Source organism: Schistocerca serialis, chromosome 6, assembly GCF_023864345.2.
Source record: "Schistocerca serialis cubense isolate TAMUIC-IGC-003099 chromosome 6, iqSchSeri2.2, whole genome shotgun sequence".
Classification (NCBI taxonomy): Eukaryota; Metazoa; Arthropoda; class Insecta; order Orthoptera; family Acrididae; genus Schistocerca; species Schistocerca serialis.
Genome location: NC_064643.1, coordinates 535,825,265 through 535,842,729, shown reverse-complemented (window position 1 = coordinate 535,842,729; position 17,465 = coordinate 535,825,265). Strand labels below are relative to the sequence as shown.

Here is a 17,465-nt window from a genome sequence, read left to right as displayed (position 1 = left end):
TAAAGCAATTATCTTTCAAAAAAACCCTTAATATTTAGATACAGCATTTTAAAATTTTTACCAAAATTTGCATCTTCAAAATGGTACGCACAGTGTCATCCTTGGAGGGCTGTATCTCAGAGAAGACTTTTTTTGGAGAAAACAAAAAAATTGTGTGTTCCACACTTAGTTCTTCATTTTAACAAATGCTAAATTCAATAACATCTGAGACTATGAAGGTAAGATTTTTTTCCTAGCCTGCCTGAATTGATATGGACTACGCCTATACATTTCTATGGGAGAAAGCAAATACAGTTGTGTTCAGGATCAGAAACTCCCCAAAAGCAAGAAACATTTTTTTATGGGATTCCAAAGGCAGTTTGATGTACAAAGGCAATAAAATGGCTAAATATTTTCCCTTAGGAAACAAATGCTGTTTTCCAATACGCAAAGGCCCTTAAAAGCTTACCATTGCCACACACCTGCTCGACAAATACCTGCCATGCCCATATAAATGTGAAAGAAATATGGTACAAAAATGAAGGATAAGGCCCTGAGAATGGTTAAACCATGAGAAAATGAATTCTAGAAATGTGACAACACAATGGACTAAATTGAATGGGTTGGTATTTATGAATGAGAAATTCAAATTAAAATTTGCTATTTTTGTAGTCATTCACCATAACGGACATCGCCTTTCTCTATTACTGAAATAAATACTAAACTTACAATTGTTTAGATATTCTAGAGGGGGAGCAAACTTCTGCTTTGAACACAATCTACCACAATGACAGAGCAGTGTTGCAGAGGAAACAAACTTTTCCTTGCCAATGCTGTGCAGTTCTTCAACATCTCCTGAAGTGCTTCCACAGAAACTGTTTAATCGGCAAAGTTTGCCATGGCTGAATGGGAAATGTTAGCGATCTGATGTCTTCAGACTCTGATTCAGAACAATAGGTCCGAGTACTAAATGAAAATGACTAGTGACATAGTGCATCAGATGGTCCAGAAACTGCACCACTCTTGAAACAATACAAATATGGCACAAAAAAGGTAAGGCAGCATTCATCAATCATTTTATACCACATTACTGGATCATTAAGGCTGAACACAAAGAGACCAAACACCAACAGGTCTAAGTCTTCAGGATTTAGAAGAGGTATCCAGGCTCTAACTTTACACTTCATGTCCTCACTGATGTTTCATACTAGGACAATCAATATTTATTTATTAACCTGCCCTGATTGTCATAAAGGCATACCACAATTGCACATAAACCTGAAACAGCAACAGTTGCATAGACTTTGTGCATCCACAACCACTTTTCGACTACATGTAGTCATTAAACAACAACAAAGGGCCAAAAAATCTACACAGTAAACATCAGTTTGAGTTCACAAACGATTATACAATAAAAAAGAAATCCTTTGCAGGGTAGAAAAAGCTATCCACAGATTTAGATGTTTTTTATATTTAGTCAAATCCCCTATGACTGACTGGACATGAAATGAAAGTATACTGTACACCTGTATGCTTAAACTCCCTCCTGTACCAAGCTACGATTTTGTATGTTTTTCTGAAGACCATTTTTACTTTTTGCATCAATAACCACAGTTTATTTAGTAAACCGTACGATCCTTGTTGGCAAAACACACAAGTGAAAAAAATATAATTACTGGTATGACACAGTGAGGATTCCAAAGTTGTCATCAACACAGTATGTGATAATCAGCAAGAAACTAGTATCACTACTAATTTATTCTTTACCAAAAAAGAGAAAGGGGTTTGATGAAAAACTTTCTTAATTTGGTGCAGACTCAGACAAAATAACACAGTAAACAGAACTTAGTAAAATACATTAATACTTACCCGTCCCCCGAATCCAATACTTTAGTAAGCTGGACAGCTTGGCTGCTCTTCCAATTGCCCAATTGTTCACAATTTCCAACCACACAAACTGATTCTCCGGGCAATGTATCTGCCTTGACGCGAAAATTCCACTGTCGCGCAAGTTCTGTCATATTTGTCGTAAGATCAGCCTCTTGTTTTGTCATTTTGTTTCAATTTAAATTCTTTTGGTAACTATTTAAACTGTTATGAGACATAAATTTAGCTTCATTTAGCCATTCTTCAATCCGCGTTTTTTGACCTGCGGCAAAACATTAACATATGCATCAGTCTCTGAAGCATGAATTGAACAATGGAAGAAATCTTTCAACAAGTTCCCACAAAAACATTCCTTAACGTAATACTTAAACCATATGAGACATAATTAATATTAAAACCCAATACTATTTACAAACAAACTGAGATGTGTCTAGAAAATTATCGGAACTAACTTTACGAATCGCGATTAGCAACATATTTCCAAAATGCTTCGCAAGACCCTCACTCTAACACGTATCGCACGCAACTGTACTCCAACTTCGCTAGGAGAGCGATGCGTATCAGAGATTTGTGATAAAATGGGAGCTACCAACATCTGAAAAATGAATGATTCAAGTTGGTATAATGGATATCAGTTGATTATTCGCTGCGATTCTTGTTGCTAAAGTGAAGATTGTTCATTTTAGTCTTAAGCAACAGTTCAAAATGCTCACAAATTACACCCTTAAGTTGCCAAATCCACAAATTCTTGTTACGGAAGTAGTTCGACGAAATAGTTAAAAAGAAACTACATAGTTCATTTTTACTGTTAAACTACCAATAAATAAGAGTCCTGAGGAAAACACTTTAACTAATAAATTTGCAGCTAAATTTATCGCCTGCAAAAACTAAATGAACTTTAGGAACAGATCCAGTGTGTGTATTTCTAAAAAGTGTTGTTTTTTTTTTTTTTTTTTTTTTTGCACGTGCAATCTTTTAATTAGGAAGGGCTGAATAATTTAATTATAACCCAAGCCTTTACTTGGGAAGTTGGTCACATGTCAGGAGTGGATGACTGCCTGACTTCAAGGGAAATATCTAGTGCAGCGAGGAGTATACCTACGGTGCATGTGCTTATGCTGTCTGTCTTCGCGGTATGTGTAGGAGTGTCTGGCAGCCAATAGCTATATGCATGATGCAAAAGGGGCGATTTTGTATGGCTCAGGATACGAATTGTATGTTTCTACATCGACATGATAAACGATGATATACTGCCGGGTTGTATATCGGTTTCACACTCTAATATTCAATCTTCTGTTCTCAGTGGCAGAGCAGTGTAACTGAGCAACTGTCTTACCATATTTGATGATCTGCAGCGTTTAACTGTCAGTGCAATAAGGCTATCGGTACAAAATAGATTTTTGCCACTGAAAGTCTCGTCTGCAGAAAGAAAAATGCGGACAGTGCTTACACACCGGCAGCATCACTAATTTGTCAGGTAAATTCAGTAAGAGCCCATCAGACTGTTCCATTCATTTACAAGACATCCTTTGTGCCAGGACATGGGACCCTCGACATAGTGGTGAGAACGGTTGCATTTCAGAGATGTTTGTTGAAAGTAGGACTTAACCATTTCCAGGGAGGGTTAAAACGTAATGGACGGGATGCCACGTTAGGACCATCAGGGGAATGCATTCTGCATTACTCTGGGCTATTTTCGTAAACAAGTACTGTTAGGACAAGAATTTTCATGCATACAAGCTGAGACATCATGGAAGCTTCTACAAAAGCAACCATCAACTTTTGTGACACTATACAATTTCCGAGAGATCGACTTGGCTCTTAATTACATAGCCATGTGGCATCAGTATAACAATGTGAACCTTTTAGATGCGCTTGCGATGGTGTGTAGCTACGTGAGCATTTTGCGGTGCTGAATCAGCCACACTTAGCTCTAAACGCGTGCATGGCTAGATGCAGCTCGCATGTCCCATCAGTATCACTGGGAACAGTGCAGCCTGTGCTGTTCTGGGACACGTTGGGACAGATTTCTACAGCGCGAGAAGTGACGTCATTACCCAACGGTAGAGAGGTATCACGCCAGCAATGGTAAACACCTGTGCACGGCGTATGGGACTTGCGTGAGTCCGCCGCCCGGTGTGTGCGCCTTGGAGTTCTGTAGCGGGGCAATTTGCTGATATGTCGCGATTGACGATAGTTCGAAAGCGGTTTTTACGTGCAGTGAGTGTTTGTACACTGCGTTACTTTCACCTGTTTAAGCGCTGTGAGAGTGTTTGCATAGCATTACACATACTTTATCTTTTGACCATTATGAATTGTTTTCGTGTCTGCTGCATTATTTTGTGAACAGGTGTCAAGGTTGTGCCATGCATGACTTCGACAGTTGACGATTACCAAGCGTATTTGCAGAGCCTTTTACATGCATTATTTTGACAATTTATGAGTTATTTGCATCTCTGCACATCAGTGTACTGCATTATTTCGAGATTTACAAGTAGTTTGAAGGTCTGTAGACTATTTACTGCGACCTCAAGCATGCCAGGGTTAGTGTTTAGTATCAGTGTAATAAATAAACTACGTGAAATCAGTCACTAAATAAATTGTTTGCATTATTTCGATAGTTTATAATTAGTGAGTGTGTCTGTACATCAGTGTACTGCATTATTTCGGTGATTTACGAGTAGTGTTTTGTTCAGTGTAATAAATAAACTATGTGAAATCCGTCTCTAAATAAATTGTTCCAAAATAAATAAAGTACACTCCTTCCTCCCTCCAGCAGCCCAACAGAGGCTGAAGCATTTTTGCGCCATTTTTCCCCCAGACCGTCATGGGATGAATGTGCACTCTGGTGGCAGTACTGTGTGCTAGGTCAGTTGGACTCCAGACGTCATGGTGGACACACTGATCGGAGCTACTGCATCAAATTGTTTAAATAAAGACTGTCTGCAAAATAGAAACTTACCTTCATCCTATCCAGCATCCCAGCACAGGCTGAGTTCTTTCCCCACTAATTCCTAGGAAGAGGTGGCGGTCGGATGACTTAGGTTAGTGGAGGTAGTCCAAGTGATCTATTTTTCCGCCACTTCTTAGGTTAGTGGAGGTAGCTGTCGTGTGTTGCATTGTCCTCCTGGAATTTGAACATCCCGCCATTATCTTGGAGAGCGGAGAGGGGGAGGGTGTTAGGTTAGTGGTGGTAGCCTAATTGACCTATCTTCCTGCCAAAATTTGAACTTCCTGCCATGTCATCATGGCGACAATGCCATATCTATCGCCGCCATCTTGAACGCCATCTTGAATAAATTTGGCAATAATGGAGAGTGGGGTTACGTGCAGGTTGCGCCACTACTGACTTTGGTTTTGACGTCGACCTGTAGAGTATTAGGTACCATGCAAGCATACAGGGCTTCCCAGTAAGGCTATGTAAGGTCGTTACACTGAAAGGAGTATGTGTTAAAACATAGGGTTTTGCAGCCAAAAGAGTGAGAAGTAATATGATGTAGTGGAATCCTGAATGAAACCTCCTTGATTTCAGAAAAAAGTATTTCTTTACTTGTTATTCGCACATTCACATCTACAACTAAATTCTCTGAAACATGAAACTTTGACAATACCAACGATTCGAGCTGGCGAAACATGAGAAAAATCGTCTAACAAACATCGATGAATGCTGCAGAGACTGGCAGTTGATCCTGAACGTAAATAAATGTAACATATTGCGCATACATAGGAAAAGAAATCCCCTACCGTATAGCTACACTATTTATGACAAACAGCTGGAGACAGCGTCTGCCGTAAAATATCTAGGCGTAATTATCCAGAGCGACCTTAAGTGGAATGACCATACTTAACGTTGTTCCTAATGTATCACGCAATTTGTTTTCCAAAGTTAATTATTGTGTACGTCTCTTTTATCACGTAAATTATGGAGTAAGGAGGATTTTACGTTCAATAGCCAAGAACGTTAGTCGTCTAGCAAGTTCAAATTAATAGTAATTATATGGGATCTGCTGGATAGTCTCGGCGAAGACAAATAGGCCAAACTCAGGTCGTTTCGAAAATGTACAAAACAGGTTGTCTTTAGGTTGTTAGCTATCAATTTCGTATCCTGATATCTGCACACTGACTTTTTTATGTAAATATAATTCCGGCTCGTGACTCACAATCATATACTTCAGCAAACCCTCATCCTGTTCGATAATGGCCATGCAATTTTTATATAACGCCTCCCTCTTTTATACGACAACTAGTTGACAAATTCGGCATTGCCCGGATATTCATTTCTGCCATTTTTTAAATTAGAAACGAAACCTTGATGTACTCCTGCAGTCGACCAGGTGTGAGATGACACCGGACAGTTTCTGTACGTTGCGTGTCTAAAGTGCGATTTTGTAAACGTCTCTATGGCAACGTCTCTTCAAAACACTACAGCCGTCTGCACTCCACATTTGAGAATTGTCAAAAGCGCTGCCAGGTATCCGGTATTTCCTTAAGTTGATTAGACTGTAGCAGCGTCTCAGTAGTTTTAGAATAAATGTATTAAAACTTCACGCATGATGCGGCATTTTTCACGCATATTTATGACGTCATATCTCATGGGCAGTGTGTCCTACTGTGATATACTTTGGTAGAAAAATTCAACGGTAAATGTGGATACTGTCTAGGAAAAATGCTGCGAATACATTTTGTAGTAGAGAAGTAATAAATTTAAACGTCACGCGTTATGCGGCAGTTTTTCAAGCATTTCAGTGTTTATGACGTCATATCTTCTGAACTATTTCGGTTCCGTGATATATTTTGTAGGTTCCTTTAGCTGTATATATGAATACTGTCTGCGAAATTCATTGCGAATGGAGTTTGTAGCTCAGAAGTAATAATTTGAGCAGTAATGACTGAGCAATAATGATTGAGCAGTTTTCCACGCATCTCATTCTTTATGACGTTCTATCTCCTGAACTATGACTGGTAGGTATTTCTTACCTCCACAGCGACTTTTGCCTGACAGTAAGGGATATACGTTCCAAGTTTATTTGAAATCAGTTCAGTGGTTTAGGAGCAGATACGGGAAACACACACACACACACACACACACACACACACACACACGCACATCCCTACATCCCTTTTTGTATATGTATGGAGTCACAGACGCACTCTCTCTCCCCCCCCCTCTCTCTCTCTCTCTCTCTCTCTCTCACACACACACACACACACACACACACACACATGCATAAACACACACACAAAAATATCCATTCCTTTTTACTTTTTATAATATATATGGATTAGGCTACAGTTGTTGTATCAGTAGCAGATGTATGCGGGATGCACTGCAGACGATTCCGAAGAACCTTCCCCACCGTTGACTTCGGTAACTGCAACTACTGGCTGATCCTGCGTTCTGACTTTTGCTGCCTTAATATGAAACTCTCCATACTGAATGGGCTGCTCGTCCGTCGCGAAATTATCTGCACCAGTTGACTAACGTCAAGACAGTACTCAAGCAAACATCTCCTAAGAGTGATCGGTAGTGCCATAATCTTGTCAAACAGCAAAAAGATACATGTCTCCTTCTTTACACCATGTGCATTCCAATGCTAATAATGAAAATTTGCATTTCCTTCTTTCAGATGATGGTAATGTCACTTATTTATGTTCGATGCTGGTGCAAATACACCATTGTGAAACGATCAATAATCGGTAATCATCATGCAGAATTTCTAATTAATATACAGTTAAAACAAATCTGTTAAAACTTCCGCGACGAGAGGCCGCGGTCAAAGTACAAAAACTGCCATTTCATCCACATCAGCGGGAATAATTTTCAGAGAAATCGGCAAATGCTTGGGGAGGAAGAGACCGTCAGTGAATAATTTTATACTTCGACCACTGCCTGTCAGCCGGAAACTTTTAAAAGAAGCTCTTTTTTTTGAGTCATCAGTCTTCTGTCTGCTTTGATGCGGCCCGCCACGATCTCCTCTCCTGTACCAAACTTCTCATCTCAGAGTAGCAGTTGTACCCTAGGGGCCTACACCCTCAATTACACTACTGGCCATTAAAATTGCTACGCCACGAAGATGACGTGCTACAGACGCGAAATTTAACCGACAGGAAGAAGATGCTGTGATATGCAAATGATTAGCTTTTCAGAGCATTCACACAAGGTTGGCGCCGGTGGCGACACCTACAACGTGCTGGCATGAGTAAAGTTTCCAACCGATTTCTCATACTCAAACAGCAGTTGACCGGCGTTGCCGAGTGAAACGTTTTTGTGACGCCTCGTGTAAGGAGGAGAAATGCGTACCATCACGTTTCCGACTTTGATAAAGGTCGGATTGTAGCCTATTGCGATTGCGGTTTATCGTATCGCGACGTTGCTGCTCGCGTTGGTCGAGATCCAATGACTGTCAGCAGAATATGGAATCGGTGGGTTCAGGAGGATAATACGGAACGCCGTGCTGGATCCCAAAGGCCTCGTATCACTAGCAGTCGAGATGACAGGCATCGTATCCGCATGGCTGTAACGGATCGTGCAGTCACGTCTCCATCCCTGGGTCAACAGACGGCGACGTTTGCGAGACAACAACCATCAGCACGAACAGTTCGAAGACGTTTGCAGCAGCATGGACTATCAGCTCGGAGACCATGGCTGCGGTTACCCTTGACGCTGAAACACAGAGAGGAGCGCCTGCGATGGTGTACTCAACGACGAACCCGGGCGCACGAATGGCAAAACGTCATTTTTTGGATGAATCCAGGCTCTGTTTACAGCATCATGATGGTCGCATCCGTGTTTGGCGACATAGCGGTGAATGCACGTTGGAAGCGTGTATTCGTCATCGCCATACTGGCGTATCACCCGGCGTGGTGGTATGGGGTGCCATTGGTTACACGTCTCCGTCACCTCTTGTTCGCATTGACGGCACTTTGAACAGTGGGCGTTACATTTCAGATGTGTTACTACCCGTGGCTCTACCCTTCATTCGATCCCTGCGAAACCCTACATTTCAGCAGGACAATGAACGACCGAATGTTGCAGATCCTGTACGGGCCTTTCTGGATACAGAAAATGTTCGACTGCTGCCCTGGCCAGCACATTCCCCAGATCTCTCACCAACTGAAAACGTCTGATCAGTGGTGGCCGAGCAACTGGCTCGTCACAATACGCCAGTCACTACTCTCGATGAACTGTGGTATCGTGTTCAAGCTGTGTTTGACTCAATGCCCAGGCGTATCAAGGCCGTTATTACGGCCAGAGGTGGTTGTTCTGGGTACTGATTTCTCAGGAACTATGCACCCAAATTGCGTGAAAATGTAATCACACGTCAGTTCTAGTATAATATATTTGTCCATTGAATACCCGTTTATCATCTGCATTTCTTCTTAGTGTAGCAATTTTAATGGCCAGTAGTGTATTTGTATTTGTTTGATGTTTTCGAATCTCTGCCTACCTCTACAGTTTTTACCGTCTACAGCTCCCGCTAGTACGATGGACGTTTTCCCCTGATGCCTTAACAAATGTCCTACCATCCTGTCCCTTCTTCTTGTCAGCGTTTCCAATATGTTCCCTTCCTCAACGATTCTGTGGAGAACCTCCTCACTCCTTAACTTATCAGTTCACTTAATTTTCAACATTCGTCTGTAGCACCACATCTCAAAAAAAAAAAAAAAAAAAAAAAAAAAAAAAGGTTCAAATGGCTCTGAGCACTATGGGACTCAACTGCTGAGGTCATCAGTCCCCTAGAACCTAGAACTAGTTAAACCTAACTAACCTAAGGACATCACAAACATCCATGCCCGAGGCAGGATTCGAACCTGCGACCGTAGCGGTCTTGCGGTTCCAGACTGCAGCGCCTTTAACCGCACGGCCACTTCGGCCGGCCGCACCACATCTCAAAGGGTTCGATTCTCTTCTGTTCTGGTTTTCCCAGAGTCCATGTCTCACTATCATACAATGCTGTGCTCTCAACGCACATTCTCAGAAATTTCTTCCTCAAGTTAAGACTTATTTTTGATACTTCTCCTGGCCAGGAATCCCTTTTTCGCGAGTAATAGTCTGCTTGTCCGCTTTTTATGTCCTTGCTTCGTCCGTAATAGTTTATTTTGCTGGCTAGGTAGCAGAATTCCTTAGTTTCATCTATTTTGTTGCCCCCAAAGTTTCTTGCTATTCTCATTTCTGCTACTTCTCATTACTTTGCTCGTTCTTCTATTCACTCTCAATCCACATTTCGTGCTCATTTAACTATTCATTCGTTTCAGCAGATGCTGTAATTCTTCTTCACTTTCACGCAGGGTATCAATGTCATCAGAAAACCTTATCATCGATATCTTTTTTCAATCTGAAGAAGTAAATACCAGTCATGAAATCTAGATGGTGTTAAAGTGAACACTATCCAGCCTAGGAGCTGGGTGATGAACCAGTCAGGAAAATAAGCAGATGTACTACCTAGGTATTTTGGTTAGTGGAATGTTATTTATTCCTCTTAATTACTGCAATATTGAGTCAAGCGGAGATATATAACATACGAGGAGAGCACTTCGTATTTAGCTGCCATCACGGTAGTTGTAGGATCATGCTCACATTTAGTGAATTAATCCTCAAGGGCTACAAGATCTGTTACATTAGTAGCCGTTGCAGGACAGTAAGACACTAACTCTCACTCGTCACGATATTACCAACTTAGCATTGTCCTTGTGTAGTAGCTATGTAACGGAACTGCGGTTGCTAAAGGGCTTTACATATCTTCGATTTAACTGTGCTGTTTATCAAATGTGACGTCATATCCGAGTGACAAACTGTACGACTAACAAACTAAAGACAACCCCAGACAAGTTTGAAACTTCCTGGCAGATTATAGCTGTGTGCCGGAGATTCTAACTCGGGACCTTTGCCTTTCGCGGGCAAGTGCTCAACCCCAGACAAGTTTTTCGAATACTACAGGACGTCGAGTAACTCATTTGAAATGTTTTTCATCATGGTCAGGAACGGAATCTCTATAAGGAAACAACCATGAGGCAGTGTACCTGTGCAGAGGAAAAGCTCGCAGTTAATTTTAAAGTACTTTTTTTTTGGGTCCTTTGTAACAGTGTAAGCAGAAATATTAATTTAATTTGTTTTCGCCAGTGTTGAAATTCTTTCTGCTCAAATAATTCAGAAAATTTAAGAGGGTGTTCAATAAGTAATGCAACACTTTTTTCTGAAAGCAGGTTGTTTTTATTCAGTATTCCAATACACCATTTTCTTCCCCACTCCATTGGCTACAAAAGCCTACTTTTCAACATAATCTTCTTTCGATGCGACGGCCTTAAGACACCTTATTGGGAGGGCCTGTAAGCTCACATGGTACCGCTGTATTGGTCGACGTCGGAGCCAACGTCTTGTTGCATCGATATCGTCCCCATTATTCACGTATAGTTTGCCACTAAGAGCATCCTTCATTGGGTCAAACAGATGGAAGCTGAAAGGTGCGAGATCCGGGCAGATGAGGAAAAACAGTCCAACGAATTTTTCTGAGCTCTTCTCGGATGGGCAGAATTGTCGGACATCCAGTTGAGTAGCAAGGTGTCTGATTGTAATCTGCTGATCGCCTCGAATGAGAGTGTCCGCACATTTCGAAGTCCCACAACAAATTCTGCATTTTTCAATCGAAATTGGCCGAGAAAAAATTTGTTGCATTGCTTATTGTTTGCCCTCGAAGAATCACTGGTCAAAAGTGTGACGAAAGGTTATTCACTGGCTGTCTCGTATTGTTCGGTGCACTGTGAGACACTGCTTTCATAGTGTTGGGCAGAAGGCTGATTAACTCTGAAAGTGCTGCCACTTGGAGAAGACGGAGAAGAGGAAGATGTGGGTATTGTGTGTGGCTGTAAAAGCTGAATGACTTTTAATTGAAGAGGAAGTCTGTCCTATGGTTTCCGTTTCCTAAACAGGTCTCATCCGCATGAACCACATCAGCCATAGATTGTGCCAAATCTCCTTTCAACACCTGTACTACTTCTCCAAACGGATCCTGTTTTTTTTTTTCTTATATTGTGGCCTCAGCGTACTTTTTGTGGATTGAGGTTCAGGTGTATGTATGGTCTCAGTTCTCTGAACACTTCCTGGCAGACCACTTCACACAATATTGCACGCTGCTCAGACAGATTAGAAAAGCCGGCCGATGTGGCCGAGCGGTTCTAGGCTCTTCAGTCTGGAACCGCGCGACAGCTACGGTCGCAGGTTCGAATCCTGCTTCGGGCATGGATGTGTGTGATGCCCTTAGGTTAGTTATGTTCAAGTAGTTCTAAGTTCTAGGGGACTGATGACCTCAGATGTTAAGTCCCATAGTGCTCAGAGCCATTTGAACATTTTTGAGAACAGAAAAGATTTTCGATGGTGCTGAGCCACAGCCATGCAGCATTTTTTGAAAGAATACACCACCATTTGAATGCATATTACTGTATTTTTCGTCTGTACAATGTAGATTTCGGTTTTCACGCCATTATCGAGCACAATGTTCTTAGACCGTTAATATAATTTTGTTGTCACCTTGCACAAACACGATAAAACTATGTTAATGGTCTACAAAAATTTTGCTCGATAATGTCGTGAAAGGCGAAATCTACTAGTAGATTGTACAGAAGAAAAATGCAGTAATATACAGTCAAATGGAGGCGTATTCTTTCAAACAAAGAAAAAAAATCATAGAAATGCAGCTAGTTTCCCGTACGTGTGGCCTACGTAGGGTGACCATACGTCCCGATTAATCGGGATTGTCCCGTTTTTTGAGGCTCAAAAATTTGTCCCGACTTTTTTTTTTTAAAAAAAACAAGCAATTTGTCCCGATTTTCAAGGACTATTTCCAGACATTTACAAAGTGGTTAAAATATTTTCTGAGCGTCGATTTTATAAACTATCAATTGAAACTGACATTCCGTACGTTGGTACCCCCTGATAATGTACAGCTTAAGCACTATAATTGTTGCGCACTCTTATTTCCTTTGCTTTTGCTTGCCATTGTTGTCAGCACTCTGTATCAGTTTCGTGAAGTGCTAGCACGTCGTGGCGATGCCGAAACGAAAATCAAAATTTTCGGAAGAGCTTCAGAGGAAATTTCCTTGCTTCAGTGCTACAGACAATGACTGTTCAGCAAAATGTAACGTATGTAACTGTGCTGTATCCGTGTCTCATGGTGGTGCTGCAGATCTCAAGCATCATATGGAATCAGAGAAACACAGGAAGAATCTTCGAGCGGCAGGATTCTCGCAAAAAATGACGAGATATTTTGTAACTTCAAATACACGGCAACAGAAAAACATAGCTGCAGCAGAAGGAACCCTGTCATTCCATGCTAAACACCACCAAAGCTATCGTTCTAATGACTGCAGTGTTCAACTTAACAAAAAAAATTTTCCTGATTCTAAGATTGCAGAAAATGTTTCGTGCGGAAGAACAAAGTGTGAAGCAATTATCAACAATGTTATAGCTCCGCATTCTCAGAAACAGGTAATAGCTGCTGTAAACAGTGCAAAATACTTTTCAATATCTACTGATGCTAGCAACCATGGGTATCAGAAAATTTTTCCTGTGATAGTTCAGTATTTTTCTGTAAGTGAGGGTGGACTGCAGACGAAATTGCTTGATCTTGATGAATTGCAGAACGAAAAGTCCGAAACAATTTCCAATTATCTTTCTCATGTTACACAGTCATTCAGTATCATCTCAAAGTGTGTTGCATTTGATGCAGACAATACTAACTGTAATTTTGGGGGGTTAATGAATAAAGAGGGTAGTAATGTTTTCACACATCTGAAGGAAAAATTAAAAAACTCTAACATTGTTGGCATAGGTTGTCCAGCACATGTTGTTCATAACACACTTCAAAGTGCTTGTGATGTTTTACCTGTTGACATTGACTGCATTGTCATGAAGTTGTACAACCATTTTCATATTTTTTCTATTCATGTTGCAGAACTCACTGAATTCTGTGAATTTGTTGGTGTCACTTACAAAAATTTACTTTCCTTTTCCAAAACAAGGTGGCTTTCATTGTTGCCAGCCATAGAAAGGATCTTGAAAATGTATGAACCTTTGAAATCTTATTTTCGTCACATTCTAACCCAAAGTGCCCTGCAATCTTAAAGATTTTTTTCAGTGATCCTAAAAATGAATGTTATTTACTTTTTGTACTTTCACAAATGAATGTTTTCCAACAACCCATTCTGAGCATTGAGAAACAGAATAATTCCATATGTGAAGTATTAGCAGTCTTAAATAAAGTTTTGACAGGTCTAAATTCAAGGAAACATGAACATTTTGTACCACTAAGTGTAAAAAAAAAACTGCTGAATGATTGTGATGACCAGTCTGTTAAGAAATTTGAAATAGCAGTATCAACATTTTATGATGCTCCAGTAGACTCTTTATCCTCATGATTACAGGGAATAGCTGAGTTTTCTGTATTCTCATGGATGATGCTCACAGAACCACCAGAATGGTCAGTAGTTGAAAATACTTTAATGTGGGTAAATGAAAAGGGCATTCTAGTAAATGACAGCCCCTTATTTGATGAAATAGATCATATACAGTCATTTATAAAACAAAAAGTGGAAACAGACAGTGAACAATGGAATCAGTTGATGACACATGAAAAATGGTTTAGGTTTTCAGATCTTGCCAGTGTAATGAACAGTTCAGAGAATCGCTTAATATAGCGCAGTACTTCTTTTCACTCCCTGCCCACAATGCAAATGTTGAAAGAGTTTCAGCTTACTATCGTCACAGTGGACAGATGAGAGGAATAGATTTACAGTGAGGAGCGTTAAGTGTATTTTACTGACCTGTTTAAACTTCACTAAATACAGTTGCACTGACTTCTATTCATACCAATTAGGCAAACCTGAGTTGCTGAATGAAATTTCATCTTCGAAGAAATATGATTGCAGTGTGGAATCCACAAAACCATAAATTACTTGTGTTCACTAAGAACTTTTTTTTGTAGTGATTGTTACTGTATGTCTTTCTACATTCTGTGTTATAAATGTTACATTTCTTAATAAGTAAATTTCTGAAAACTTGAAATGTACTTCTTTCCAGTCTTTCCATTCTTTGTTTAGTATTGTACACACACACACACACACACACACACACACACACACACACACACGCACACACACACACACACAAATATCAGTGAAGGCTATATTTGCAGAGGAAGAATAAGTGTTAGCATTGAAAGTGATAATTAACGAAAAATAAAAATTGTCCCACTTTTTGGCCAAGAAAATGTAAGAAAGTCCCACTTTTGTCCGAAGAAAATATGGTCACCCTAGACCTACGTCAACTAGCCCGCAGTGTGCATGAAACGCAAAATCAATGGAGCCCTTCGCGTTACGTGAACGCAGTCAGTCCATGTGGACAGCCAGCCCCATTCAACAAAGCGTGGTCTATTCCGGCACAAAGGCGTGTGGATAAAACTCTCCTGTGGCTGCAGCCTCATTGCTGGTAGCCCATTAGGCTGCCTATTTGTAGCGTCTGGCGCCGAGTTATTTTGCTTGTTGGCGGCGACAGCACATGCTTTCAGGTTGTTATAGTGTACCGAAGTGCCACTGGGCTGTGCCCGTCTGACTTCAAGTTATGCGCTTGGGGATTTATGAAAGTGAGGTATTGTGCTATGTGCGTGTTTTTATGTAAATGTTTGTTCTGTGTGTCTGTAAGTGTTTTCTAAATGTCTCTAAATTGACGGGTGAGTGTTAGTTTTGGGCGCTTATGATGAAAATCGGGGTGTTCGCGACCTAAATTTTGTATGAGGTTGTGGGGCGATGTTTGTGCTTTCTCATATAGTTTGGTGGACTTCTCCTTTATGAGGGAGTATATGGTTGGGTGGCCTAAAAATTCTCTAATTTGTGTGTTTCGGACGTATCTGTCAGCGCCTGTGATGACTCGGAAGGTTTTGTTCTGGAGTCGCTGTAATCGTGCCAGCGTGGTGTCTGACGCCATCGACCATACTTCCGATCCATACAAGATGGCCGGTAGCATGAGCTGGCGCCAGAGAAGCATTTTGCAGCTTAGGGTGAGGCCGTCACCCTTTAGGAGGGGGTATAGCTGCGACAGGAGGGCGCAGCCTTTGTTGGCAGTTTTGTGGACGTGTTGTTGCCACGTAAGACGCCTGTCTAATTCGAGGCCTAAATATGTAATACGGTTACGCCAGGCTAGGTCCCGACCACCAATGGTGAGTTGTTGGTCTGGGAGTTTCAGCCTGGTCGTAAAGTATATTGCTTGGGATTTCTCGGGGTTTACTTTGATTTTCCAAATGTTGCACCACTGAGTGATGACGTCGAGGTGTTCTTGTAGCTTGCGTCGTATGAATGCAAGGTTACGACAGCTCCTGAAGATTGCTGTATCGTCGGCGTAGAGAGCAATCCCTCCGCCGACCTGCTTCGGTATGTCGTTAGTGTAGACTGAGTATAGAACGGGACCCAAGACCGAACCTTGCGGTACTCCGGCCGCAATCGGTCGTGTCTGGCTCGATCTCGATCCACTTCTTACGAAGAATTGACGCTCCGCAAGAAATGAATCAATGATCTGTATTAGATGTCCTGGGCACCCTATTTGGTCTAGTTTATATATTAGGCCATCGTGCCAGACGCGGTCAAATGCCTTCTCTATATCCAGGAACACTGCTCCTGTAGATTCTCTCTTTGCCCTGGCCAGACAAATGTGCTCTACCAAGCGCAGGCATTGTTGGGTTGTGGAGTGTTCAGAGCGGAATCCAAACTGCTCGGGCATCAGGATGTTGTGTGCAGTAAGGAAGTGTTGAAGGGGTGAGAGGATGAGCAGCTCGAGTATTTTACTCATGCCATTTAGTAGGGAGATAGGTCTATAGCTTTCAGGAAGGAGCAGGTTTTTATTAGGTTTGGGGAGGGTGATTACTTTCGCAGTTTTCCACACTGAGGGGAAGTAGGTGAGCTTTAGGCAAGCGTTGAAGACGCTTGCCAGAAATGTTATGGCAGGAGGTGGAAGGTGCTTTAGGAGTGGGCTGCGGATGCGGTCAGGGCCAGGAGCTTTGTGGTTTCCCTGACGCTTGATAAGTGCGCATATTGTCGGCTCGTTTACGGGCACGAATTCTGTATTTGGGCGCGTATTTCTAATCTGAGTCACTCGTCCGACGACTAATCTTTCCTGCCTTTCACTCTCGTCATCGTCGATGACGTGAGTTCGGAATTGTGACTCTAGTGATTGTGCCATTATTTCCGCCTTATCGTGATCTTCATACACTAGACCGTTCACGCCGTGGAGTGGCCTGTTCTCTCTGGTGGGGGTTTTCCGCTGCCGGGCTATTCGCCAGATCTTGCGTTTGCTGCTCTCTGTTTCGGCGGTTTGTAATATCTCCTCCCAGCAGCGGCTCCTGTGCTCCTGCAGTCGGAGTTTTACCTGATCCTCCAGTCGCCGCAGCCGGCGGCGGTCAGCTGGGTCGCGGTGACGCTGCCACAGCTTACGCAACCTGCGTTTGGCGACTATGAGGTCCCAGATGTCAGGGGGCAGGTCCCTGGCGCCAGGCTCTGTGGTGAGCCTGACGCTTGTAGCGCGAGCACAGGCGTGGAGGGCGTCTGTGAAGTTGGTG

General features: G+C 41.8%; 1 protein-coding gene across 3 annotated transcripts in view; it reads right to left on the bottom strand.

The window, feature by feature from the left end:
* LOC126483694 (glycerophosphocholine phosphodiesterase GPCPD1-like) overlaps positions 1-17,465 on the bottom strand; it is a 269,576-nt gene that overhangs the window by 69,513 nt on the left and 182,598 nt on the right. The window contains exons 3-4 of one of the 3 annotated variants that reach the window (XM_050106782.1): positions 4,829-4,993; positions 1,849-2,128 (exon numbers count right to left, since the gene is read on the bottom strand). In XM_050106782.1, coding sequence (XP_049962739.1) covers positions 1,849-2,033 — 185 coding nt within the window. In that variant the 5' untranslated portion in view covers positions 2,034-2,128; positions 4,829-4,993. Of the gene's footprint in view, positions 1-1,848; positions 2,129-2,318; positions 2,426-4,828; positions 4,994-17,465 lie in introns of those variants that run through there. The other 2 variants (XM_050106781.1, XM_050106780.1) reach the window with 2 other exon arrangements.